We start from the raw sequence: 27,490 nt of genomic DNA, 5'->3' as shown, positions 1-27,490 counted from the left end.
TATGTCGATTATGAGTGCAGATATCTTGACAATCTTGTTTTGTGCACTGACGTTATACCGGCATTTGCATATATGTATAGCACATCGTTTTCCTCGCGTGGCTACACTCCCAACAATAACACATGACGGTGATTTTTCGTCCTCCACCGACCCTCCGCTTGTCCAAACTTCCGACCATGAAGCTCCCGGCACACATCACTGTGCCATGCAAGCCAGGTCTGCTCCTGTCCTCCCGTGACCGGACGTGGGGTGCCACAGACGAGCCCGGCGCGCCCGGCCGACCCGAGCCGACCGACTGGGACAAGGACCACGTGGATCTCAAGTGGGAGCCGCCGACCAACGACGGCGGCGCCCCCATCACCGGCTACGTCGTCGAGAAGAAGGAGAGGGGCACCGGCAAGTGGGTGAAGGCGGCCGAAACAGATGGTGAGCGGTGTGTTCGCGAGGCCGAGCCGAGTGAGCGGCGGTGGCTGTTGCCGACAGATCAGGTGTTGACTGATTACATAATTCAACATCGTTGCCAAGTGCTAAGGCAAGATTGTGTGACGGCGTTTGTTAAAAACAATTTATTGGTTGAGCTTTGTTGCTCTCACCTTGTCTGTTTAGTTAAGTTTTATAGAGTTTTTTCTTGTCTAGCGTTGAGGGCTACACAGATTCCCCAGATACACCTTTATTAGGCAGTATGATCCTTGTAGCGGCTCGTGGCTACCGCGCGTTTGTTTCCGCGTCCCGCCGATGCTGATGCTGCGCTGCCTGTCCCCCAGGCCCCGACTGTCAGTGCCGCGTGCCCGACCTGGACGAGGGTCAGACGTACGAGTTCCGCGTGCGCGCAGTCAACGAGGCCGGCCCCGGCGAACCGAGCGCCGCCTCCCGACCCGTCACCCGCCAAACCCAGGAAACGTGAGTTTGTCTGCTGTAGCCCTGAAGCCAGAGTGGGCTTCCTTCCGAGAAACGCAAAACTTCTCTCTGTGTATGTCAGACAATTTTATCTATTTCTGCCTGAGAAAGAATTTCATCTTCTTCTGCAGTGAAAACAAACATTAGTTAAGTCTACCCGATGGCAAAGGTCAAGGCCCGTTCGTTTTCAAGACTAGACAAATAGAGTTATCTCTGTTTCCTGATAGGTGCTCCCCAGTTTGATTCCAATAAATGTGAACCCAAGGATTTCATATATACCTGCTCCATCCAAACTGGCGAACCTATCCGTGAAAGACGCCCTCGTGCCCGACCCGGAGCTCCATAGCTGGCCGCGCCTGCCCGGCTGTCCAGTGAGCAGCGATGGCCCACCGCCACCCTCACGCTCCGCACGTGCCGCCAGTGGCGCCGAAGATCGACCGGCGCAACCTGCGACCTCTGACGGTGCGGGAGGGCGAGCCGATCGTGTTCGATGTCAAGGTCGAGGGTGAGCCGCCGCCAGAGGTCACCTGGCAGAAGGGCGGCCGGCCCATCAAGACCACCACGCATAACCGCGTGGAGAACGAGCCGTACAGGTGAGCGGCGCACAGGGTCTCGGGTCAGGGTCTAGGCTGGGATGCGGCTTGTGGGCTGGTGTGGAGGGCTGCGTGCTCCCACTGCGGGGTGCTGTGTTCCAGACGACGGAAATTCAGACCTTCCGTCTCGCGACGATTGGAGAAACAAGGTGTAGGTGCCTAAACACCTATACCCATCCCGAAAGTGGGATCATAATGTTCTTCGAATGACTCGTTTCAGTGCCGAGCTGTGTACTGATAATGATCAGCCATGCAGGTTGTGCTCCCGGATACTGATATCCGGGTGAAATAGATACTGGTGATCTCAACATGCTGATGAGTTAGCAACTTGCACGCTGGTTTCGTTTCAAAGCGATTGTCGGACAATTCGGTTCTTATTTGAAACAACACGATGTTTCCCTGGAAAATCGGCAAAACATCCAGCACCGGGCAGCCGTGGCATGACGTTGCATGACGCGTAGCAGATCTTTCAGTGCTATTTGGCCTGCGGGTGCGTACAAAATTAGCCAACTTTTCGGAATATTGGGCCGGGGTAAAAGTGGCGCAAGAAGCTGTCCTTGGTAAAGACGCTGATTGCCGTGTCACTTAAGCAATCAATTCATGTGTTTTGTCTTCAATAAAAATTGACTCCATAGGTAGGCGCTCAGTTGGCCGTATCATTCCTTCCGTGTCATATAACCACCTAGAGTCAGGGTTAATGAAGTGATGAGCTGCAAGCAATGTCGCATTCCCACGGTTGTGCCGATTTCCAGGACCAAGTATATCAACGACACTCCGAAGCGTGGCGACACGGGCACGTACACCATCAAGGCGGTCAACGAACACGGCGAGGACGAGGCCCAAGTCGATGTCATCGTAGTGTGTAAGTGCTTGGCCGGCAGCTGCTCGGGGACAGCGGTGTGGTCGAGGGACGGCTGGCTCTAACAGGCCGCGGGAGGCGTCTGAGACTTTGGGATGCATAACGCGCCGTGAGAATATGGATGCAAAGCTGCGCGTGGGTATTTTATATAAGGCATCTGAAGGCACGACCAACAGTGGCAGCTTTAAGCCATTATTGTCATTTTAAGTCATTTTATGTGTACTTGATTTAAAATGTATCCGTCTTTGGCGCTTGCCACAGTGGTAAATTGTAAAAAGGCTACTATGTCCTCGTTCGGGACAAGAAGCGGTTTCGATCAATTGCACCAATGCATCATATGATCTGTGATTTACATATATATATATATATATATATATATATATATATATATATATAGATAGATAGATAGATAGATAGTGTTTCAAGGCGTATGCACCATAGAGCTAGCCTGGTACAACGAGTCGTCTTTCAACACCATTCATCGAAGACACCTTTTCCCTCGCATCACTGATACGGGCTCTTGCTGACGCCAGCTAAGCCCGGTGCACCGGAGGGTCCCCTGGAGGTCTCGGACGTGCACAAGGAGGGCTGCAAGCTCGCCTGGAAGCCGCCCGCCGACGACGGCGGCGAGCCCATCGAGGGATACGTCATCGAGAAGTTTGATCCCGATGTCGGCATTTGGATCCCGGCCGGCACCTCTAACAAGCCCGAGTTCGAGGTCAAGGACTTGACCCCGGGTCACGAGTACCACTTCCGGGTGAAGGCCGTCAACAAGGAGGGCGAGTCGGAGCCGCTCCAGACCTCGATACCCATCGTCGCCAAGGATCCGTTCGGTCAGTGGACCTTCTAAGAGGGAGATTGTATGTATTGCAGCTTCAGCGATTGAAATGACTTTTGGGTGCCTTTTGGCGGTGTAAAAGCAGCCAAGTTGGGTTTACACGCCCGGTCCTGCGTTTACGGACCCTTCTATAAGAGCTCTGAACAGTCTTACCCGAATGCGATGAAATTAGGAATTCTTCGCCGGCGGTTCACTTATGGGGCGTCCAAACGCAGGGTGGACTTCAATGGCAACATTGTGGTCAGATGCCGGCTGTGCCAGCCGCGTTCTTCACCTCCCATAGGCGACAACTCTGACCTTGAACCGTCTCGTCAGTTGTACCCGGCAAGCCCGGTGCGCCCGAGGCCACCGATTGGTCGACCTCACACGTGGAGCTGACCTGGAAGGAGCCGGTCAGCGACGGCGGCTCTCCGATCACCGGATACATCATCGAAAAACGCGACTCCTACGGGTCAGTAAACTCAGTGCACTGTCATGCGCCTTCGTCGCGCTGCTTTAGCTTGTCAACTGATCAGAGACTATCGAAAATAGTATTAATCAAAAACGAGACAAAAAGCGAAGCTGTGCGTCACGTTATCCGGGTTGACCTTGGCAGTTTACGACCTGCTGATATGGTCTGCGTCCCCTCCAGAATGATGTGGGAGAAGGCGTGCGAGCTGGAGGGACCGGAGAACACCGGCTCCGTCCACAACCTGATCGAGGGCGTCGAGTACCAGTTCCGCGTGCTCGCGCTCAACAAGGCGGGCGCCTCGGAGCCGTCCGAGCCGAGCAGGCCGATCGTGGCCAAGGCTCGATTCTGTGAGTACCGGCGACCCGCTCGCCTGGGCATGGCTGGGTTTGTGAGGGTGAATGCTTTGTCAAGGCGTACTGCTGTCGACGTTCTTACGGTGTGTTACAGGCGACAGCCCTTGCTGGATAAATGTGACTGGGAAGATGAGGTGAAGTGGGGTGAGCGAGCATATAGCACTGGAGTCAGTACGCGTGCGCACGATGGCGTAAAGCTAGTCATCCAGTGGCCAGCGCTTTCGACTATACAGAACTATACGTGCTTTCGTATAGCTCGTACTTTCGATCAACGGAGGCCCTATTGATCTGTACGTGCCTGCGGGAGGCATGTTACGTAGGACCAGGGCTTCGGGCAACACTGCGCCCTGGTGCCCGGCTCACCGCGCGCGTCATTTCAGTGGCGCCCAAGATTGACCGCCGTAATCTGCGTGACGTCACCATCTCGTCCGGCTCGCTGGTCAAGTTTGACGTGGACGTGTCGGGAGAGCCGGCGCCCACCACCAAGTGGTTCAAAAACGGCTCTGAAGTCAAGTAAGCGCCGGCGGCCTGACGCTGGGCTGGTGCTGCGCTGGCAGGCCAAGTCCGCGGTCATTATCAACGTTATGTCTCGACTTCAGGGAGTGCTTTTAATGTGAAGTCGGCTCTAGAGGGCATTTGACGAGGTTTTGTGTTCAGTAACAAGCTGTCCATGAATCCAAAGCTCCGTCTTTTAAAAGATACGGCCCCGACACGTTGGTCCTAACGTGCGTTGAAAACATATCTATTTGGCCTGTATCCTGTCGCGTCTGTTGTTTCAGCAAGCTGAAAACTGCTCGTAAGCACCAATATCATGTTTGCTCGCTCGTGACATTGTATATTATGTGTTTGAGTTCTTCAGTACTCTGTCGCGAAAGATTGCATCGCGCAGACATACGCGCGTTCCTTCGAATCTTCATAAAGTTTTGGCAAAATCTCAGCGTGCTAAACATTCCGCGCTCTTCCTGCAGACCGACCAAGCAGCTGACAATCGAGTCGCGGGACTACAACACCAAGTTTGTGCTGCACAACGCTCGCCGAGGCGACTCGGGCGAGTACACGCTCACGGCCGAGAACAGCTCGGGCAAGGACCAGGTCACGGTCAAGGTCACCATAACGTCCAAGCCCGCCAAGCCGGAGGGCCCGCTGGAGGTGAGACGAGACGTTCATGGCGACCGCTCTGCACAGCCGTGACAATGATGCATGAGCCTATCCGTGCGGGAGCTTGCTACTTCGTGTATTTGTTGTGGTCAGTAGGCTTCGAAATTGTGATAGTTTAAATGCAAGCGTGAGTGGCCTTTGGCTAGAAGGCGAGAGGACACGTGAAGGGTGGTGGCAGTTGTCATTGATTCATTCAAAGAGAGATCACAATTGTCGTCAATAGATGTATTGATGTTCTCTTTCCTCTCGTGTTCAAAGTGAAGATCACTCGCGTTTACACATGAGCTGTTGTGATGCCGGGCCTCTTGGTCATAAGATTTATTCGTGGTTTGAAGCCCTGTATGTACAGAAAACGTTGCGCCACCTTGATGCGTACTTTCATATATATATATATATATATATATATATATATATATATATATATATATATATATATATACCGTACGTGGAAAGCAGTGCTAGGTTGCATGTTGTGTGATGTGCGTAAAAAACGTGATCAGTCAAATAAGTGCGAGTGATTTGTGGTAGGAAATCCCGTTCATTCTCTGAGCAACTCCATTTATGTGTTACTCCCGAGCTTTCGCCCTGTGATCATATAACGTTCGCTTGGAAACCGTTCTATCTCCATCCTCGCGGCTACAAAACGATGCCAGGCTTCGGAACGTGTTCGTTCTAAGCCGGAGAGGATGTTCGTTCTCAGGTCTCGGACGTGCACAAGCACGGCTGCAAGCTCAAATGGAACCCTCCGAAGGACGACGGCGGTACCCCGATCGAGCACTTCGAGGTGGAGAAGTTCGACCCCGAGATGGGCGTCTGGATGCCGGCCGGCCGTTCCGACAAGCCTGAGATCGAGATCAACAACCTGACACCGGGTCACGAGTACAAGTTCCGTGTCAAGGCCGTCAACAAGGAGGGCGCTTCGGAGCCGCTCGAGGGAACCCAGACCATCGTTGCCAAGAATCCGTTCGGTGAGCAGCCTCCCCCGCAATGTCAAGCGCTTTGATGAGGCGTGCGTTTCAGCAGATTGGCAATATGGTGTGACGTCACGTAGTCACTGGGCAAGGCTGGTGTACGCGTTTGACTCCGCCGTTTTCCTGGCTCTGAACCAGATCGCTACATTGCTCTTCATCGGCACGTCCGAAAAAAACGGGCGGCTTTGGACGTGACTCAAAACTAACCCCTACTTATTTGAAATGAATAATGCAAGGTTACTTGGGGTAATTACATAACCATCCGTGACCTTGCACCTCCTACACCACGGCGATGTTGGCACGTTGTACTTGAGCGAGTGTAGTAACACTACTTTGGACGCTGGATACCTAACCTGGGCGCGCTCTTCGGCGTGTGGGTTCCGTGCATCGCCAGTGGCAAATGTCAGTCGTGTTTGTCAACAAATGACGCCAAATTACACCGCAACGACGCTGCGTCCCATTTAACGTCGGCCTGTATATTTTGGCTGCTCTTTAACTCACGACAAAAATGATGCCAATCTCCTCAGATGAGCCAGGCCCTCCGGGCAACTTGGAGGCCACCGACTGGGACAAGGACCACGTGGACCTCAAGTGGGAGCCGCCGGCCAACGACGGCGGCGCCCCCATCACCGGCTACCTGGTGGAGAAGAAGGACAAGTCGGGCCGCTGGGTGCCGGCGCTCGAGGTACGCGAGACGCGTCGTAACGGAGGACTTCGCCCGCTTTCGGCCAGGGGGGCTATTGCTGCTGATGCAGCTTGGTTGGCATGGCGACAGCAATAACGAAAAAAAATCTGGATGGTCTTCAGTTTTGCAAAACCGCAAAACACAGTAAATGTAATGTCCAGTGTTTGCACTAGGGGCGTACCCAGGGTATTCAAATGAGGACATGCCTTCGCTACTTTGGAGCCTCCTTGAACAAAACATAAATGCTGTTTTTGCATAGTTAACATGCATACTTGTTTCACCTGAAACAGCAATGAGGCTGCAATAGCCAAAATGAACAGCTACTTATTTGACCCAACGCGCTTCACCCATTTCCGATATTATCCCTTCCCTTCTACACTGGTGGCCGTGTAGTTGGGAGGCTGCTCCGACTGATGTGGTAATTTCGGACACGGTACCCTCAGGGGGTACAGTGTTCGTTATTGCCCCCTCCTACTTCCCTATTCACCCATGTTTCACCATATGCCCACCCCTAGTCGTTCTACCTGATCTAGCCTCTGACACTTCGTGTAGCCATATGCACAGAAATGCAAATATGTACACACTGTACACTGTACATGCATGCTGATCGACGAGTGAAAGTCAAATCTCAGCAATGTTTCCTCCCGAAATCAAGCTCTGGAACTGTACTTGAGCGATCATTGTTTTCCAAATTTGTAAGCAACCTGCAAAAATCGTACGTCACAAAGAGCGTCACCAAATTTGAGGCTGCTCTAAACGATCGCTTAGAAATGGCGACCGGAATATACGAGACGGGCGGGATCCACCCTTCTTACCCGGTATGACAAGTCGTCATCTCCCCTCCCCCCCCCCCGCTTAGAAGCCCTCGTCTAACGTGGTATTTGTCAGCTCCGCCATCACCTCGCTGGTGCAACGCCTTCAAGGCAACGCACTTATTTCATTATGAGACATTGCTGCTTACTGATGGTAATAAAACCTGCTCATTTTCCACACCGGGCATTTTTCTGTTATGACCTAAGCTCATAATAGCCGACGGGCTAAAAAAAATTGCATTCCATGATGTCTTGACACTCGATCTGATACGCTGCAATTGCTCAGATCAGCAGGATATGATACACAAATTATTTTCCCACTACCTCCACGGGCCAACTGACGGCATGTTGCATGCTCGGTTAGCACCAGCCAAGGCGAAAGTCCTCTGAGCGTGCCGTACCGTGCCCAGCCGCAGGCCCCGGCCGCCCTCTGAGCGTGTCGTACCGCACCGCAGGTGCCGGCCGGCCTCTGAGCGTGTTGTGTCGTACCGCGCCGCAGGTGTCGGCTGCCCTCCGAGTGTGTCGTGTCAAACCGCGTCGCGGGCGCCGGCGCCCTCTGAGCATGTCGTGTCGTACCGCGCCGCGGGTGCCGGCCGCCCTCTGAGCGTGTCGTGTCGTACCGCACCGCAGGTGCCGGCCGCCCTCTGAGCGTGTCGTGTCGTACCGCGCCGTGGGTGCCGGCCGCCCTCTGAGCGTGTCGTGTCGTACCGTGCCGCAGGTGCCGGCTGACCAGCTGACCGCCACCGTGCCGGATCTCACCGAGGGCGAGACGTATGACTTCCGCGTGAAGGCCATCAACGCCGCCGGTCCCGGCGAGCCGAGCAAGTCCACGGGACCGATCATCGCCAAGCCACGCAACCTGGCGCCCAAGATCGACCGTACCAACCTGAGGCCGATCAAGATCCGCGCCGGCCAGAACTTCAGCTACGACGTCGACGTGGCCGGCGAGCCGCCGCCCAGCAAGAAGTGGACGCTGAACAAGAAGCCTGTCACGCCGTCCGACCGCGTCAAGTGAGTGAGCTCGTGGCCGCTCGTGCGGCTGGGGGGCGTCCGGCGCGGGTTGAGCTGGTGTCCGTGATTGTCGTTTGTTCGGCGGCGAGGGCGCGGGGTACGCCCTACTGCGTGTCTGGTGACTTTACGGACTGAGTAGAGCTGTGCGACCATTGCACTACCAACTATGAGTGCCGCAATACCTAACATTGTTGACGAAATGGTGCCCAGTAATGTCGTAACACTGTTCGGTACTATGGGGATGTTCACTGCGGAATGCACACCACCATTAAGACCCTATGGGACCAGCTCTGCACCGGCGGTGGTGACCCGAGCGTCCGTCCCCGCAGGCTGACGCCGTCCGACTACAACATCAAGCTGACGGTGCGCATGGCCACGCGCGCCGACACCGGCACTTACACCCTGACCGCCGAGAACGACAACGGCACGGACTCGGCTGACGTGGAGGTCATCGTGCTCGGTACGCGACCGGCGGTCACCTGCCGGGGTGGCCGGCCCGAGCGCGGCGGATCACGCGCGGGGTATGGCATGCGTCTGGGAAGCGTCGCCAGTTGTTCACGGTTCGTGCCACTCCGCTGGCGGCTGTCGTCCGCTGGGTGCCGTTTGGATGTCCTGCTGGCGGACACTGGTAGTGCTGGTCACGTGACGGTGTCAGGTACGCGCATGCTCGTCACGCCAGCGGTAACGATCGCTCAGTAATGCGCCCTGTCTTATGGGCTAACCCGTCCGATCTGTCGGCTTCAGCCGATAATCTGGCTGCCTTCTCTGACCTGTCTGATGATCCGTCTGCCTTCTCTGGCCGGTCTGATGATCCGTCTGCCTTCTCTGACCTGCCTGATGATCAGTCTGCCTTCTCTGACCTGTCTGATGATCCATCTGCCTTCTCTGACCTGTCTGATAATCTGACTGCCTTCTCTGACCTGTCTGATAATCGGACTGCCTTCTCTGACCTGTCTGATGATCCGTCTGCTTTCTCTGACCTGTCCGATTACCTGTCTGCTTCCTCTGACCCTGCCGACGACCCCTCTGTCATCCCTGACCAATCTGGTAATCTGTCCCCCACATCTGGCCTGTGAGACCCCTCCGTTGTCTGACCTGAGCTCTACGGTGTTTGACCTGTGAACTCCGGCTATGCGCAGGCAAGCCGGCGCCTCCGACCGGTCCTCTCAAGGTCTCAGACGTGCACGCCCAGGGCTGCAAGCTCAACTGGAAGCCGCCCGCCGACGACGGCGGACAGCCCGTCCAGAAATACGTCATCGAGAAAATGGACGAGGCCACCGGTGGGTAACGCGACCTGGCATCGGCGGCAGGGAAACGTCTGGGAGACGCACGCGATCGTTCAGCTCTTGTTAAACCTCCAGCAGGCAGCATTTGTGTCTGAACAGCATGCTGCTGCTGTCATATCTGTACAATTCGTGATTGCATAGGCGTTTGTCTGTCGGCGATGGCGACCCCGTTCCATCGCTCCCGCGGCCTCTCGTGCTGACCGACCGCCGGTGGCGCCCTCCGCAGGCCGCTGGGTGAAGGCAGGAGAGACGGACGGACCGCAGACCGAGTTCGACGTGGACGGCCTGGTGCCGGGCAAGCACTACAAGTTCCGCGTGCGCGCCGTCAACAAGGAGGGCGCCTCCGAGCCACTGACCACCGATCACGGCATTGAGGCCAAGAATCCCTTTGGTGAGTGGGCAGCGGAGATGACGGTGAAGGCATGGGCTCTGTGTCAGAGTATTCAGTACGGTTGCATCGGCGAGGAGCTGTAGTGATGAAAGGCGTCCATGGGGTAACTTCCTCGCTCAGATTCGGGTATGTTGTGCCTATCGCTCGTTTTTACCCAGTGTTGCGAACTTCCGGTGTGGTCTTAACTAGTGTCAAAACTTCCGAAGACATAAATGAGAAGAAGGTAAAACAGAAGTAAGAGAAATATATAGGCAGGATATGATAACTCACAAACGCTAGCGTGGTATATTTTTTCAACGCAAATATGTTTTGCTGCACTAAACACGCTCTCTTTCCACTTGCTTACGTTTGCGTGACGTCACAGACGAGCCTGGTAAGCCTGGCACCCCGGAGATCACCGACTTCGACAAGACTTTCGTGGATCTGAAGTGGACGGCGCCAGAGTCGGACGGCGGAAACCCCATCAAGGAGTACGTGATCCAGCGCAGGGAAAAGAACAGGTGAGGTACCCGTGACAGGGGTCTTCGAGTCGTAAAGGCGCGTCAGGCCCAAGTTTGCAGGCATGGTTTGCTCACCTCCTCCGATGTTTTTTCCCGATGTTGCCCTCTGTGACATATCTAGTCTTACTTGGAGGAATGGCGTCAGCTCTTCTCTGATCGCCAGACCTGCCTGAGAGCGTCCATCCGCATCATTGCAACTCTACGATCACATGTAAGGAAGCTCAGTCCTCATTCCGTAGAGGCCTCCTGATTTATATATGTGTGAGCCCGCGGGCCTTAGTGCGTGTGACGCTGTCGACCTCGACGCGTGAGAGCCTGCTGACCCCAGTCCTCCAACCGCAGCCCCAAGTGGGAGGACGCCGTGACCGTGCCGGGCGACAAGACCGAGGCGCACGTGCCAGACCTGACCGAGGGCGACACGTACGAGTTCCGCGTGGTGGCCGTCAACAAGGCGGGCCCGGGCGAGCCGTCCGACCCAACCGGACCGCACCGAGCCCGTCCCAAGAACCGTGAGTGGTCCGCCGGGACTGGTAGAGGGTGTTTGGACCAGAGTCGGCTCACCGGGATGGAGGACGCCCCGGCGTGATCGCGTTTTGGCATGTCCTCTGGGTATGCCCTTGAAGGATGAGTAAAACCCGGCGCAAGTATTGCCATTCTCGTGTGAGCCGGTTTTAGAGGCGAGAGGGCTGGGATGTTGCTATGTATCTAAAAGCACGATTGTCAGGATCATGAGGAAAAGAGTTTCAACTGGCGCTAAGGGATATACGTTCCACAACTTTACGATCAGTTGTGGTGCTTTGTGTGAAAATGTCTACGCTGATTTGTTGAACCTGGAGACGAATACGATTGCTTAGGCCCGTGTCGCCGTCTGGCTCGGAGCGATCTGGATGCTGTATTTGTGGCACCCCTGATTCCGGGCGCTCTTCACTACGGCCGTGTTTCGCACGCAGTGGCGCCGCGCATCGACCGTAACGCCATGGTGAACCTGAAGCTGAGGGCCGGGCAGTCGATCGAGTACGACGTCCCAGTGGCCGGCGAGCCGCCGCCATCCAAGACCTGGTCCTTCCAGGTAGGCCTCGCAGTAAACGCGTGGAGGCTCAGCACGTTTCCGTTCCAAGTATACAGCTGCTTACCGTGCTCCTTGGAAAAGAGCTTTGCATATATAACGTTCAGCTCTCATGCGATCCTACCATTAATGTTTTCATTGTGGTTACATTTGCTACAGGAATGGCTGTGATGTACGCAGTGGTAGTTTGTGAGCCGTTCTCTGCGTCCGTACACGAGCGCGGCCATGATTCTAGTGCGCGTGTCATCGTCGTGCTGCTTCTCATCCATCGCCGACCGCGCTCAGGAGATCGACCTGGTGCCGTCGGAGCGGATTAAGATCACCACCGAGGACTACCTGATCCGGCTGCGCGTCACGAACGTCCGCCGCGCCGACCACGGCCAGTACACGCTGACAGCCACCAACCGCAACGGCACCGACTCCGTCACCGTCAACGTCAACGTCACCGGTGCGTGCTGCCAGGCGCCGGCGCTGACGGCGTGGGAAGTGTTGTATTGATAGTACTGGCGGCGAGTAGTGGTTAGCCTCACAGTGATGTGCGGGGACTAACAGTCGCATTCAAGACGCAATTGTTTTGTATTGCGATCCCGTCTTTGACGTAACGGCCAGTATGAGCGTATACCCGCCGACTTTTGCTGTTTCCGTTGTGGCAGGCTGCAGCTGGGTGTGCTTCCGCTCGGGTTCGGGTATTATGTACAGGCGCTGAATGTATGGCGCCCATGCTGACGTGGCTCCTCTGGTCGGCAGACGTACCCGGCCCACCTCAGGGACCGCTCCAGTACGCCAACGTCACCAAGTCCTGCTGCACGCTCAGCTGGAAGCCACCCAAGGACAACGGCGGCTCCGAAATCACCCACTACACCGTGGAGAAGATGGACGCGGACACATTCCGCTGGGTGCCCGTCGGCGACAGCCCCAAGTGCCAGCTGAAGTGAGTGGCGGGGGCGTGGCTGTTGCCGTGGTCAACAGCAGGGCGCGGCCGCGGGGCTTCCGTCGATCAGGCTTATGTGGGTCTTGTGATGTGAAGTTTGTGGAATGTAACATGCACGTTACGATGCTATCACCAGCACTAGATGGATTCATTGGGGGTGTTGTGCATTTGCTCGTTGTTTTGCTGCTGCCCTCGTCATGTGATTTGACTGGGGATCCAAAAGAGGATGCATGGCTGTCACATGACATTGGGAATTGTCTCGTGGCGATCATGTGACTAATGAAAGAATGTTCATCACGTTCTGCCTGTATACCGCCATCTAAAACAAAATTTTGAACGCATAGCTTTTATTCGTCTGCATTTTATCAGTCCAAATTGCTACTCGGAGGGCCCCACAAGTTCTCCGCCGCGTCGCGTTACGCTGTCACCATTCATGTGTCCAGCCCTGGTTCCAACTTGCACCCCACGTCCTACCGCAGGGCGGACCACCTGATCGAGAACCACGACTACAAATTCCGCGTATGCGCGGTGAACCGGTCAGGCCAGTCGCAGCCGCTGACAGGCACCGAGTCCATCACCGCCAAGGACCCCTTCAAGAAGCCCGACAAGCCGGGACAGCCGCAGGTACGCCCACCCGCGCCCGCCCTCTGGCGGTGCCACCAGCCGATGGAACTGATCTGTCGCGACCTTGGCTTAGCCGCCTTTAGATCAGATGGGCCATTAATGATTTTGTAAATGCGATCATCTTGAACGGCGCGCGCGTTGGGAACGTTTATTTGGTTGGATCCAAGTGGGTGCTAATGCGGTGAGGTATGCTTTTGGTGGTGGTGCTGAGACGTAACGTCGCGGGATAACTCCATCCTGGCGACGGTGGGCTTCACCGACTAGCCTCTGCTCGCGTCGTCTGCGCTGACGAGGTCCTGCCTCCGCAGCCCACCGACTGGGACAAGGACCATGTCGACCTGGAATGGACGGCCCCGAAGGAGGATGGCGGCTCGCCTGTTGCCAAGTACATCATCGAGAAAAAGCCGAAGTTCGGGTAAGCAGTATTGGTTTGTTCATGTCATATCAAAATGCACCTCAGAAAGCACTGCACAGCTTTCAAATGAACATGCTTTTGTTTTCCTTCCATTTCACTTATGCCATTAATGGTAATATATTATTATATTTGTATTTATATATCGATATTATATATCTGTATTTGTGAGGCTGTCCGTGCCAGCCGCTAATTCTGGGCGTGCCGCCTGCGCCGCCCTGACTTGACCTCTGACCTGACCCCGCACCGTCGCCGCAGAGTGTGGGAGAAGGCGGCCGAGGTGCCGGGTGACCAGACGCGCGGCACCGCCCCCGACCTCACCGAGGGCGAGGAGTACCAGTTCCGCGTGATCGCCGTTAACGAGGCTGGCCCCGGCGAGCCCAGCGAACCCAGCGCCAGCGTCGTCGCCAAGCCGCGCTTCGGTGAGTGCCGCCCGGCCGTCCTACGCTGTTGTTGAACGGACAGAGCAGCCATCGTTGCTGAAGCGGGATGAAACAGCTTTCAGTCCGGGCCAGTGACTACGAGCGTTTGACGTCGCTGTGGGTAGCACCAAGAAATGTGCATTCTCTTTGTTTGACAAGTGCATAGATGTAGTACACGCTGTTCGCATTTGCGACTTAATCTGAAGTTGTTCTGCGTCTCCCCAGTGAAACCATCCTTCAACAAGCACGCTCTTGAGGATCTGGTTGTTCGGGCTGGAACCAGGGTTCAGTACAACATCCCCATCGAAGGGTCTCCGAAACCCAAGGTGAGATACGTCTGACAAAGGCAGCTTGGCGTTCAGTTCTACCTCCGCTCGCTGCCGATTCACCCATCGGTTATAATTACTATGCGAATGTCATTACATTACCGACCGTTGCTTTGATGCCGAACGCGACGACAACGATCCTTGTTTCAAAAACTCTGAAATCTACAGCTGCCTGAACGAATTCCACGTAACACTGGAGTTTTGTTCTGTGTAGGTGGAATGGAAGGTGAACGGCAAAGTGCTGAAGCCGTCGGACCGGGTGGAGCTGATGACGTACGGCCAGCAGACCACGCTGGACATTCCGTTCTCGCTGCGCTCCGACTCGGGCAAATACACGCTGACGCTGAGCAACGAGCTCGGCTCCGACTCGGCCACCGCCACCGTCACCGTGCTGGGTCAGTGGAGTACCGTCAGCGCTGCTGACGGGGTGGGCCGGTCGGATCACCACTGTCATCACGGGAGGCTCCTACTGTTGTAGCCCCTATTGACATGTTGGGTCAGCGCCGTTACCATAATCACGGCGTTCAGTCAGCACATTACCACCGACACAATGTTGGCTCAACGTCTTCACCACTGTCACGGCGCTCAGTCAGCACGTTACCACCGACACAATGTTGGGTCAGCGTCTTCACCATTATCACGGCGTTCAGTCAGCACGTTACCACCGACACAATGTTGGCTCAACGTCTTCACCACTGTCACGGCGTTCAGTCAGCACATTACCACCGGCACTACTGGTTGGGGTCAAGCGTTCCTTCACCACTGTCCAGCGGCTACTCAAAGTCAGCACGGTTACCAAAGCCACCCCGGCACCATGTGGGGTCAGCGTCTTCACCCACTGTCACGGCGCTCAGTCAGCACGTCACCACCCGGCACCATGTTGGTGCGTCACTGTCAGCACCACCACCGCCGGCTACTCACGGCTGCTGCTAACACGGTGAGTAGGCTTTCCACGTAGTCGTTGTTTATTGTATAGAGAGGCCTCTCCGTGACAGGAAACTGCGCTGGGTCGGTCAGATACCTCTCTCTCTTACTCTCTCTCTCTCCTCTCTCTCTCTATCTCTCTCTCTCTCTCTCTCTCTCTCCTCTCTCCTCTCCTCTCTCTCTCCTCTCTCCTCTCTCTCTCTCTCTCTCTCACCACACACACCCACACACCACACACACCACCACACACAACACCACACACAACACACACACACACACACACACACACACGCGGCGACAGCCCATTCACAGCATGGCGATTGCCTTGACGGTTCACGGTAGCCTGACGTCATCACGCGATCGCGTCGCTGTTGACTGGCCCGCCGCCGGTGTTACGTTCCCGTCATGGAGACGTCGGCTCGGGATAATCTGGTGACGAGCGCTCTCCCCGCAGACAAGCCGTCTCCGCCGCAAGCGCCGCTGAACGTGGCGGACGTCAACAAGGAGGGCTGCAAGCTGTCGTGGGGCGAGCCCAAGGATGACGGCGGCTCTCCCATCACTCACTACCTGGTGGAGAAGATGGACACCACCCGCGGTACATGGGTGGAGGTGAGTCAGGCGCGCGGGTCGTGTGCACTCGACCGGGTCGTCAGCGCAAGCAGAGTGCGTGCTTCACCGTTCATTCTGGTACTTATGTTGAGGTTTTGAGAGGTTTATAGCATCGCAACTATGTACTCAGAGTAGCTGTGAAGTAAGGTATCCGAGTATCCAATAATTATATTCTTGACCTGTACAACTGCATGTCTAGTTGCACTGCTGGCACCCTGTGCCGTCATACGGCATACTTGAGCCTGTGTTTCTTAACCATGCATGCTTGTATGCATCAGAAGGGCGGGACCGCGCCGTCTCTAGGCCTCAGCCGGACAGCAACATGACCCACACCCCCTCCTTCCCCCGCAGGTGTGTCACAGCTCTACCCTGACTGGCGAAGTGACAGGCCTCATCCACCGCAAGGAGTACATGTTCCGCGTCAAGGCCGTGAACAACATCGGCGAGTCGGAGCCGCTCACCACCGACTCCAGCATCATCGCCAAGAACGAATGCGGTACGTCGGGCTGGGCTGCATCGGGATCAAGCCCGTGTGGTCTAACGTACTGCGGCTCAGTCAAAGCTTTGGAAGCTGGAACTGATATTGAACGCCGTTTGTTGAAAATTAGATCCTACCTTTTGTACGAAATAAATTCGTGATAGAACTATTTTAGAGTGAGTTGTCCTATTCACGCAAGTAAGTAGTCATTCAGCAAGGTTTTGCGGACAAAGGCTGAACTAACTTATTCATCTTTGCCTCCTTCAAAGTGTTTTAAAGAGTTGAAATCGGTGAGAATGCCATATCATCTACTAGAGGTGCAGTTAGACGTGTCTGTGGCCAAAATGTTCGGTTTTTGCATAAAATGAATCGATATAATGTTGAAAACGGGCATAACGGGTTTTCCCCAACTGCGCGATTCCCTGGTATATAGCAGTTAGCAAACTCGAGCCGGAATTTGTACAGAATGAAAGTCGTACTTGACCTCGCTCTGTTGTCGACAGATGAGCCGGACGCGCCGGGCCGACCAAAGGTCACCGACTGGGACAGCGACTTCGTCGAGCTGGAGTGGACCAAGCCGAAGAACGACGGTGGCGCCCCCATCACGGGCTACATCATCCAGAAGAAGGAGCGAGGTTCGCCCATCTGGCAGGACGCTGCCAAGGTGCCGGCGGACAAAACCAAGGTGAGCAGACCGCGCCGCGGGCGTCGCACGGCGGTGGGCTGTTGGACTAAGGGGGGGGGGGGGGAGCTACATAACATTCATCGTGCTAAATGGCACCCATTCTGCGTGCTATTGAGGCCATGCGGAGTGGAATGTTAAGCCACACATTCCAAGATTTGCCTAGAGCCGGCTACAAGTTGTCTGATTTATGTTAAAACTCGCGCGTCATGCACGGGAGTTCACTTTAGCAGTTGTCTCCGCCTGCCGTGTGGTATGAGCGATGCGGACGTATGATGAGCGTGCCTCATGTCGCCAGGGCAAGGCCCCGGGCCTGACCGAGGGCCAGGAGTACGAGTTCAGGATCATCGCCGTCAACAAGGCTGGCCTGTCCGAACCCAGCGAGCCGTCCGAGATGGTCATGGCCCGTCCCAGGAGACGTAAGAGGAGACAGCGGCGACACGGAACGAGGGAGGAAGGGAGGGAGGGGAGGGAGGGAGCGGGTGTGAGGCACAGGTCGAGGGAACGTGTGCCTGCACTGGCTACATTTACCACGCGTTAGGACGTAGCTCCGCAAGGACCGCCTGTCCTTTGTGAAATGCTTTATCTCCAGAGCAGTTCGGCAGCTGACTGTGTGCGTCTCAGCGCGGCCCACTGGCGGATGTTAGGTGGTGTGACGCTGGGCCGTGCGCGTGCCCGTGGCAGCCGCAACCCCGGCGTGACGGCGTGACGCTCCCTCTCCCGGCAGTGGCGCCCAAGATCAAGACGCCGATGACCGAGCTGCGCATCAAAGCCGGCCAGACGCTACACATCGACATCGACTTCGTGGGCGAGCCGGACCCGACCGTCGAGTGGCTGGTCAACGGCCAGCCGCTGGTGCTGTCCGACAGGTCGGTCCAGCTCCGGCCGGCGTGTGCGGTAATGTTTTATATTAGGAGGAATTTGAACACCAAGAAGCTCCCTATTTGGAGTCACCGCGTCGGATGCTGACACTCTTACTAAATTAGCCTGATCTCTAGAATCGATAACACCTGACACCAGTAAAGCGCGGGTGGGGAGGGGGGGGGGGGTACATCCAAGCACTGCCAGCCCCGCCTAAGGCCTGAACGCCGCCCCGCCTGAGGCCTGAGCACCGTCCTGCCTGAAGGCCTGAACACCACCACATCTGAGGGCCTAAATACCGCTCCGCCTGAGAGCCTGAACACTGCCCGTCTGTGAGCCTGAACACGTCCTCGTCTGCTCCCGCAGGACCACCATGACGGCCACCAATCACCACACCGTGGTGCACTCCGTGAACGCCCAGCGCGGCGAATCGGGCGCGTACCGCCTCCGCCTGGAGAACGAGTCCGGCTCGGACGAGGGTAAGTCCGCTGCTGGGTCCGGTTCGGACGAGGGTGGGCCCGCCGTCGATCCGATCACACGAGGATAGGTCCACCGCCGAGCCCGCCTTGGATGAAGGCAGGTCCGCGGCCTAGTCCGGCTCGGACGAGGGTAGGTCCGCCGCCCGGTCCGGCTCGGACGAGGGTAGGTTCGCTACCGTGCCGATCCCCTCCGGCGAGCGTGTGAGAGGTCCCAGTGGGAGTGAGGGCTGTCCCAGCTTTCTTTTACAGGTTCGACAGTTTGTTTTTTCCGAGACAAAATCTGAGCTCTTGCTCGTAACGTGTTCTGTCACCATAAGACATTTGGATGACTAAGATTCTGAATGAAATGCAATTCTATCAGCTTCTAACGTGGCGATAGGCGACCAAAGTCGTCTGAATTGTTTCAACCAAGATGTTGTAAAGAATTGTATGCGTATGACACAACGGACACACATTGTGTGAATTGCGTATGGGACATTGTGACTTGAGCATGTGTTGTCTGACACTGCTGCCAGTATCCGGGACCGGTGTTTTCTGTTGTAAAAACGGCGTTACGTTGGGTGGCTGTGATCTGATTGTGTTTTGGCTACCATTTCTGCGGCGGCGGCGGCCGTTACGGCGGCTGTTTCTGCTGAGCGCCGCCGTATCTGCTGTGACACGACCGCCGTCGGCAGGCACCATGACCGTGACCGTGCTGGACACGCCCGGACCGCCCGAGGGCCCGCTCGAGTACGACGACGTCACGGCCAACAGCGTCACGCTCTCCTGGAAGCCGCCCAGCGACGATGGCGGCAGTCCGATCACGTGAGTCGGCCGGCGGGCGCCCGGCGGCGGACGCCCGGAGTGGGGCGGGGCGGGGCTCGTCAGAGACGTCTGGAGGTGGCCGGCGGCCCCGGCGGTGGACGCCCGGAGCGGGGCGGGGCGGGGCTCGTCAGAGACGTCTGGAGGTGGCCGGCGGCCCCGGCGGTGGACGCCCGGAGCGGGGCGGGGCGGGGCCCATCAGAGGCATTTGGAGGTGGCCGACAGGTCCGGCGGCGGACGCCCGGAGCGGGGCGGGGCGGGGCCCGGCAGAGACGTCTGCAGGTGGACAGAGGCCTGGCCCAGTGTTCTTAGCTGACTTACTTTGCTGGATTCCGTGCCATTGAACTCGTTAAGTTCACTGTTGACATCAACCTTGTCGTCTGTTGACACTGATTTGTTTTACTTTAGCAAAATGTCATATGGTTTGTCGATGTAACACACTTTCGTCTTCAACTGTCTCACGTTAATGGGACTGTGCCTGACTTTTTGAGCTGGCATTTGAATAAGTGCTGCCTTCGAAGTCCTGGCCCAGTGGTCCGTACCCTTGACCGCTGGAGACTTCGCGTTAACTCCGCTTCTCCTGGTCAGTGGCTACATCATTGAAAAGCGGGACAAGACGCATCGGGGCGGCTGGGTGCCGGCCGTTCAGTACGTCGACCCCAAGGACACGCACGCGCTCGTGCCCCGCCTGCTGGAGGGCACCGAGTACGAGTTCCGCGTGCGCGCCCAGAACCTGCAGGGCGTGTCGGAGCCGCTCACCACCGACAAGTCGGTCGTCGCCAGGAACTCGTTCGGTGAGCAGGGCTGTGCGGCGTGGGTGGTGTACGATAGTGGGTGATGTGCCGGCCTCTGTGTGCAGGTGCTGCAGGTGCTCCTGTCGCTGCTCCCGAAATGGTTTTTATGCTTAAATGTTTTGTTTTTCGACAGGCACCAAATTTGGTTCCACTGCATTCCACAGACATGTTATTCTGCAACGCACGAAAAAACAGGATAAATAGCGCTGAAACATAGCGTGTCTTCACAGGCTTATCAAGATAGCTTATCAACTTTACTCTGCAGGCGTTTTTTATTATCATGCATCGATTCATCACTTTACACTTGTATATTTGCTCTCATGAAACCAAATAATAAAGCACCGCAAACGTGAAACAACGAACAGAAACATGGTACTGATGCAAAACGGCTCCTGAGCCAGGAGATATGGCTGTTTTAATGGCGCTAGGGACAAAGCATCTGTCTATCCGATTTTCGAGTGTTTCTAATTTGGCACCCAATTATATCCCTGTCTAATAACGCTTGCGTGAAAAGAGGCTAGGTATACTAAGAGGCCGGCGTGGTGCCGTGGCTGGCCTGCCTGTGGTGACGGCTGACCCCGTGCGGCCCCCAGGCGTGCCGGGCCGGCCTGGTCGACCGGAGGCGGAGGACGCCGACCTCGACTTCATCAAGGTCAAGTGGGAGGCGCCGCGCTCCAACGGTGGCAGCGCCATCACCGGCTACGATGTGGAGCGGCGCGAACACATGACCGGCCGCTGGCAGATCGTCAGCCGCAAACCCGTCCCGGTCAGTGTCACTGGGGGGGGGGGGGGAGGAGAGAAAACCCTCCCGGATAGTGTCGCTGGGGGGGGAACCCTTCCCGGTTAGTGTCACTGGGGGGCGACCCGTTCCGGTTAGTGCCATTGGGGGGAGGAAGCCCGTCCCGGTTAGTGTCACTGGGGGGGGGGAGGAAACCCGTCCCGGTTAGTGCCACTGGAGGGAGGGGGGAGCTGCAGAAGTCATTTGCAAGCATGTCGCGGCGAGCAGCAGTAACACTCTTACTTAGGTTTGTGCTGGTTTCGAGATGAAGAGCTGGTTTTGATACAGCCAGTTTTGTGGGCGCCGCTTTGTTACTCTGATTATGTATTAGTACCAGGCCTCGTCAGGCACGTGGAAGTTTTCTAATTCGAAGTTCATCCATGTGGTATCCGAGGTGCCATGAAAACACAGTTGGCTCGCAGGTCGCAACTCATCTGTATTGGGCATATGTTTATATGATTGCTATTTTATGTTCTACTATATTATGCACTGATCGTACTATATTATACTATTATGCATTGTACTATGCTATATTATGTTGTACTATATTATGCATATTATGCATTGTACTATACTATATTATGTTGTACTATATTATGCATATTATGCATTGTACTATATCATGCATGTATGGTTGTACCATATTATGCACTGATCGCACAGTGACCGCCATTCCAAGCTGACGCTCGTTTGTGCCGTGCAGAGCACGGAGTTCTGCGACACGACGGTGGTGGCGTACCACCAGTACGAGTACCGTGTGACGGCCATCAACGCCGCCGGCCACGGCAGCCCCTCCGACCCATCGCTCACCATGACGGCCAAGCCCATGAGAGGTCAGTCACCGGCCGTGGATCAGCCCGGCTCGACCCCAGTCGCAGCTGACGGCGCGGGCGTTGTGATCAGTTCCCGCGATGTAAAACATATTACGGGATTTATTCCATCGGTGGGGAAGACGAAACAAGTATTCCAAAGAACTCAGTTGTAATCCTGAAAAAATGAATAATTTTATGACCATGGTTGATGCCTATCGTTGCACCAGTCAGCACAGTCAGCTACCCCTGTGCCTCTGTTCGCCACTGACGCCGGCGGCCGCTGCACAGAGCCGCCGCGCCTGAACCTGGACGGCATCCTGGGCCGCAAGATCCGCGTGCGCGCCGGCGAGCCGATCGACATCCGGATCCCGATCAGCGGTGCGCCGGTGCCGACCGTCGAGTGGGCCCGCGCCGGCAAGAAGGTGGCGCCCGGCGGCCGGGCGGAGGTGGGTCGGCACCGGCGGCGGACGCCCGGCAGCGCCGCTAGGCTCATGAGCGTGTGTTGTGTCCCACTGTCGCGCGAGCGAGGAATGTACGCCACCGAGCACCGAACGCTGAGGAAGAGGGCGTTGACGGTCCAGATGTCGGGCTGGAACTGTCAACAGGACGTTAGTGCGCTCACCGGCTGTAATTATCTGACTGCGTTTGCTCGTGGGGCACCGCCAACCGGGCAGACAGCGAGTGGTGACGATGTTGGTAATGGCGACGAGCGAGCTCGGTTTAGCCTGGTTGGGCGGTATTGCTGGGACGCTGACTACTGTGAATGGTTTACTAGGTTCGGAGTTCTGCGCGAACTGGCGGAGCTTGTCCAGTGAGAGGGAGAACATAACTTGACCTTCGCAGACACACATTGTGTTTTCCCGGAGTCTGGAGAGAGCCGTACAAATGTGTGATCGCGTTGTACTGTGATGCTAGCGACATCCTAAACCGATATTGAAAAGCTACTAGAAAGCGCATTACATCCAGCTTCGCGTAGCGCGCGGCACTGTGGATGCCCCGTATGGAACGATAAGCTGGCACGAGAGCAAGGGTACGGTTTGGCTGCCTCTCATCGTGAGGCTCCACCCGTCTCACCGTGCCCGTCCACCCTCCCCCAGATGATCACGTCACCCGAGTACACCAGCTTCCACATCCCCAAGTCGGTGCGCGAAGACGCCGGCCAGTACACCGTCACCGCCAGCAACGCGTACGGCACCGACTCTGGCGACGTGGAGGTCATCGTGGTGGACAAGCCGGGCGCGCCTCGCGGCCCGCTCTCCTACGACCAGGTCACCGCCAACCAGATCACCATGTCCTGGAAGCCGCCCGAGGACTGCGGCGGCTGCGACATCACGGGTGCGTCTCGTGCCGCGGCGATGGCGCTGTTGTGCGGTGTGGTGTGGGGTGGGACTGCTCCGTCAGGGGTGTTGCTGCAGATGGTATGGAGAAGACGTCTTCAGCCTCACCTCATCAAGCTGAAATTAGTTTTCTGTAAACAACAGGCATGGTGCACTTGAAATAAGAATACTGATTCTCGTTGCATTAAACGCAATGCATCGATATGCGTTGCATTTAAACAGTTTACTGATTGCACGTTGCTAGTGATCACGGCAAGAAGGCGACGCGTCTCACTTTATCCGGCCGTCCATCGACACGCGGCATCGACTGTTGTCCGCAGGCTACCAGGTGGAGATGGCGGAGAACGGCTCGGACAACTTCCGCGTGGTGCCTGGCTACATCCCCAGCCCGCTGTTCACCGCCAAGGGACTGCAGGAGGGCCGTCAGTACAAGTTCCGCATCCGAGCCGAGAACATGTACGGCCTGTCAGAGCCGCTCGACGGCATGGAGGTCAGTCAGGGGTCGCCGCGTCAGGCACCGGTCGAGCGCGGGGGGGGGGGGGCGCCAGGTGGTAGGCACGGCTAGTGAGACAGGAAGCTGAGTTTGCGGCTGAGTTTTTATCAACGATGGGCTGTTTTTATGCTGCTGCTTTGTTTCGTTCACCTGTTTATGTCTTTTTTAGACAGCTCGTCGATTTTGGATTTTTGCGGTGCATATGGCTTTGATTCGGCGGCAACGTCATCCACCGACTTGGGGGATGTATACTCTGATAACTGGGCGAAAAGCAGGTCAGAAACATGGGCATGATATCGCGAGTTGACAGTCTGTTCGGCCACACTCTGAGCGTGCTGCTTGTCGCTGGTAGGAAGTTTGCGTTTGTCTATTGCAAAGTAAGCCAACCGGAGCGGGCTGGTGACTGCTGATTGGCTGTTGCCAGGTGACAGCCAAGAATCCGTTCGACCCTCCGGATGCGCCGGGCCAGCCGCTAGTGACGTCATACACGCCGAGCAGCGTCAGCCTCAGCTGGACGCCGCCAGAGTACAACGGAGGCAACCCCGTCTCAGGTGGGCAGTGGTGGGGGCAGCCCGGTCTCACTTGGGTCTAGGGAGATAAGAATATCATAAGACATAATATCATAATATCATAATATCATATATCATAATATCATAATATCAAGAGACATCCCATCATAAGAATATCTCAAATATCATATCAATAGCAATAACCAAATATCAGCTGGATACGTCAGTGAAGAAGTGAACAGCGAATAGATGTGCGTGGACAGTCGCAGATATCCGTACACAGTCGTAACGAGTGCACGCGCTGGCTGGCCGGCAGGGTACCTGGTGGAGCGCCGAGACCGCGGCGGCGAATGGATCAAGTGCAACACGTACCTGGTGCCGACCACCAGTCACACGGTCAGCCATCTGTCGGAGGGCAGCCGGTACGAGTTCCGCGTGCTGGCCGTCAACGACGCCGGCCCGGGCCAGCCCAGCCGGCCCTCCGAGCCCGTCACCTGCGGCACCATGCTCTGTGAGTGGCCGGCACCCGCGGGAGGGGGGGGGGGGGCGGATGTGGGCGCCGGCGGCTGACTGTCTCTGTGGGCGCCGGACTCGCGGGAAGAGGCGATGTGGGTGCGGTAGGCTGGTGATTACCTGCGTGATGCTGTGGCGAATCGGGGTCATTACAGCCCGCCAACCGCTCTGTCCAGTGACGGCAAGGGTTCTTGTGGATATAGCGGAGGGGCAACGGTAGCTGCAGCAGGCTCGATGGACGCAGACATGTCCTGGAACTCATAGTTAAGCAGAAAAGAGTCGCAGGCAAAATGGCTCCAACTTCTGGTCTACACCAAACTCGTGCAGGTGTCTGTAAAGCCATAATTTTAAGTCAAGGCAGTCCGAGTCAAAACGACTTAAACCGCCAAGCTTCAGTACACTTGCATGCGTACTTCTTGCAGTTTCACCAAAGCCATTTCGTGTTGGCGCATCGACGCTTGTCTCGGTCGCTGACGATGTGTCCCCGCCCCGCCCGGCAGACAAGCCGAACGCGCCGGAGGCCCCGCGTCCGGAGCGCATTACCAAGGACTCCGTCACGCTCTCGTGGCGGCCGCCCAAGGACGGCGGTGCCAAGATCCGCGGCTACCTCGTGCAGAAGCAGCCCAAGGGCAGCGACGCTTGGGAGCCGTGCAACAGGGAGCCGCACCCACTCAGCAACTTCACTGTCCCCGGCCTGACCGAGGGCGACGAGTACGCCTTCCGCGTCATCGCCGTCAACGACGTCGGCGAGTCGGAGCCCAGCAAGGCGTCGCCGTTCATCAAGGTGCGGGATGTGGGGCTAGGGGAGGGGAGTAGCCGGAGCTGTGTGGGTGACGAGGCGGTGAAGGGGCAGCTGTGGAGGTGTGCGTGGTTTTGCGATGCATGTGACAGGGCGTGGTGCACGAGGTGCATGTGCTGTCTTATTGAGGACTGAATGCGGCATGACGTCACGAGGCGTTATGAATCGCATTTCAGGTTGGTGGTGAGGGAGTTTTGAATGATGAATATTAAACGAGGTGTCCATTTGATGCATAATGACGACTGGTGGTGTTAGGTACTTTTTAGCTCTTCTTAGTGGCTGTTCAATTTTACTCATCTGAATCAAAGAGTCAATGCCGCCAATGAAACCGGAAGACGACTCGCATTCTTCCCGCTGTTCGATCACGTGCGCCTCATCAGCCGATTGCTTCCGCTGAAACGGCACTGGAGCGCTGCACACCACTTACTCTTGCTGCTGCAGGTGGAGGAGCAACCGAACAAGCCGCACATCGACGTGAGTGGCCTGCGCGACATCACCGTCAAGGCCGGGCAGGACTTCAGCATCCACGTGCCGTACCGCGGCTTCCCCAAGCCGACGGCCGCCTGGACGCGTGACGACGTGCCCGTCGACGACAGCGACCCGCGCGTGCACACCCAGCTGGCCGACGACTCGGCCAGCTTCGTCATGACGAACGCGCAGCGCGGCGACACCGGCCCGTACCGGCTGCACCTGAAGAACAAGTCGGGCATGGACACAGCCATCTGCAATGTCAAGGTGAGACGGCCGCTAGCTCCGGCGGGCGGGGCTGGTGTGCGATGGTGAGACTCAGATCTCTTCTCCCCCTCTGGCCCCGGCGGGCGGGGCTGGTGTGCGATGGTGAGACCTAGATCTCTCCTCCCCCTCTGGCTCCGGCGGGCGGGGCTAGTGTGCGATGGTGAGACCCAGATCTCTCCTCCCCCTCTGGCTCCGGCGGGCGGGGCTAGTGTGCGATGGTGAGACCCAGATCTCTCCTCCCCCTCTGGCTCCGGCGGGCGGGGCTGGTGTGCGATGGTGAGACCCAGATCTCTTCTCCCCCTCTGGCCCCGGCGGGCGGGGCTGGTGTGCGATGGTGAGACCTAGATCTCTCCTCCCCCTCTGGCTCCGGCGGGCGGGGCTAGTGTGCGATGGTGAGACCCAGATCTCTCCTCCCCCTCTGGCTCCGGCGGGCGGGGCTAGTGTGCGATGGTGAGACCCAGATCTCCTCTCCCCCTCTGGCTCCGGCGGGCGGGGCTGGTGTGCGATGGTGAGACCCAGGTCTCTCCTCCCCCTCTGGCTCCGGCGGGCGGGGCTAGTGCACCATGGTGCGGCCACACCGTTCACTGGGTCTGGTGGGCGTGGCTGGTGCACGAGGTAAGACCAGACCCGGCGGGTATGGCTGGCACACGGTGGCGGACTGGGAGGTCTGTCGAGCCGAGTGGGGGCCGCGCGTCATTGTAGGTGTGTGCACAATGTGCGGTGTGTGATGTGTGTGGGCGTGCGATCAAGTAAGGTCGCGCTGGTCGGCCAAAACTGTTCTGCAAAAGTCGGCGTTGGGCAGCACGGCTCCGTCAACAAGCAATTTGCTCAGCTGTGCGCCACTGATGATAACACAGAATAGGTCAAATACAACCATCTTCGGAAGTTTTGTAATTGGTATATCCATTAAGATTTAGTGTCTTGATGTGACGCACCCACCCCAAGATGTGTGACCTCCGGTGTAGCTTACATGCTTCAGCAAGATACACACCTGCTGCATGTTTCGCATACATCCGAGGACTTCCAATCATCGCCACTTCAGCTTGGGTCATAACTATACATCGCTTCCCTCCTTGGCACGTCGTGACGCCGGCGTGACGCCGCACCATATCACGTGACCAGGTGCTGGACCGGCCGGGCCCGCCGCGGGACCTGAGGGCCGACGAGTTCGGCGGCGACAGCCTCACGCTCTTCTGGAAGCCGCCCAAGGACGACGGTGGCTCCGACGTCACCAACTACGTGGTGGAGAGGCGCGACCACGGCGCCCCTGAATGGATCAAGGTGAGGACGCGACGCAACT

The 27,490-nt window shown here is 56.8% G+C and overlaps 1 protein-coding gene across 1 annotated transcript in view; it reads left to right on the top strand.

Annotated features, from left to right (window-relative positions):
• LOC119092321 (twitchin-like) overlaps positions 1 to 27,490 on the top strand; it is a 30,900-nt gene that overhangs the window by 2,974 nt on the left and 436 nt on the right. The window contains 44 exon segments of the mRNA XM_037215286.1: positions 259 to 426; positions 765 to 883; positions 885 to 900; positions 1,319 to 1,490; positions 2,243 to 2,352; positions 2,883 to 3,182; positions 3,503 to 3,638; positions 3,819 to 3,985; positions 4,372 to 4,504; positions 4,960 to 5,140; positions 5,850 to 6,117; positions 6,648 to 6,805; positions 8,336 to 8,628; positions 8,958 to 9,088; positions 9,768 to 9,908; positions 10,141 to 10,305; positions 10,670 to 10,805; positions 11,148 to 11,314; positions 11,756 to 11,874; positions 12,157 to 12,319; positions 12,619 to 12,802; positions 13,282 to 13,426; positions 13,735 to 13,841; positions 14,097 to 14,260; positions 14,486 to 14,586; positions 14,801 to 14,981; positions 15,965 to 16,119; positions 16,471 to 16,615; positions 17,101 to 17,282; positions 17,578 to 17,698; positions 18,007 to 18,148; positions 18,507 to 18,619; positions 19,294 to 19,423; positions 20,009 to 20,214; positions 20,808 to 20,980; positions 21,696 to 21,825; positions 22,093 to 22,250; positions 22,902 to 23,139; positions 23,462 to 23,631; positions 24,059 to 24,185; positions 24,460 to 24,654; positions 25,157 to 25,440; positions 25,897 to 26,190; positions 27,313 to 27,471. Of these exon segments, the coding sequence (XP_037071181.1) occupies positions 259 to 426; positions 765 to 883; positions 885 to 900; positions 1,319 to 1,490; positions 2,243 to 2,352; positions 2,883 to 3,182; positions 3,503 to 3,638; positions 3,819 to 3,985; positions 4,372 to 4,504; positions 4,960 to 5,140; positions 5,850 to 6,117; positions 6,648 to 6,805; positions 8,336 to 8,628; positions 8,958 to 9,088; positions 9,768 to 9,908; positions 10,141 to 10,305; positions 10,670 to 10,805; positions 11,148 to 11,314; positions 11,756 to 11,874; positions 12,157 to 12,319; positions 12,619 to 12,802; positions 13,282 to 13,426; positions 13,735 to 13,841; positions 14,097 to 14,260; positions 14,486 to 14,586; positions 14,801 to 14,981; positions 15,965 to 16,119; positions 16,471 to 16,615; positions 17,101 to 17,282; positions 17,578 to 17,698; positions 18,007 to 18,148; positions 18,507 to 18,619; positions 19,294 to 19,423; positions 20,009 to 20,214; positions 20,808 to 20,980; positions 21,696 to 21,825; positions 22,093 to 22,250; positions 22,902 to 23,139; positions 23,462 to 23,631; positions 24,059 to 24,185; positions 24,460 to 24,654; positions 25,157 to 25,440; positions 25,897 to 26,190; positions 27,313 to 27,471 (7,247 nt within the window).

This window comes from Pollicipes pollicipes, unplaced genomic scaffold (assembly GCF_011947565.3).
Source record: "Pollicipes pollicipes isolate AB1234 unplaced genomic scaffold, Ppol_2.1 Scaffold_3447;HRSCAF=4054_pilon_pilon_pilon, whole genome shotgun sequence".
NCBI lineage: Eukaryota > Metazoa > Arthropoda > Thecostraca > Pollicipedomorpha > Pollicipedidae > Pollicipes > Pollicipes pollicipes.
The sequence above is the reverse complement of the archived record's forward strand: the minus strand, read 5'-3'. Positions and strand labels throughout refer to the sequence as shown.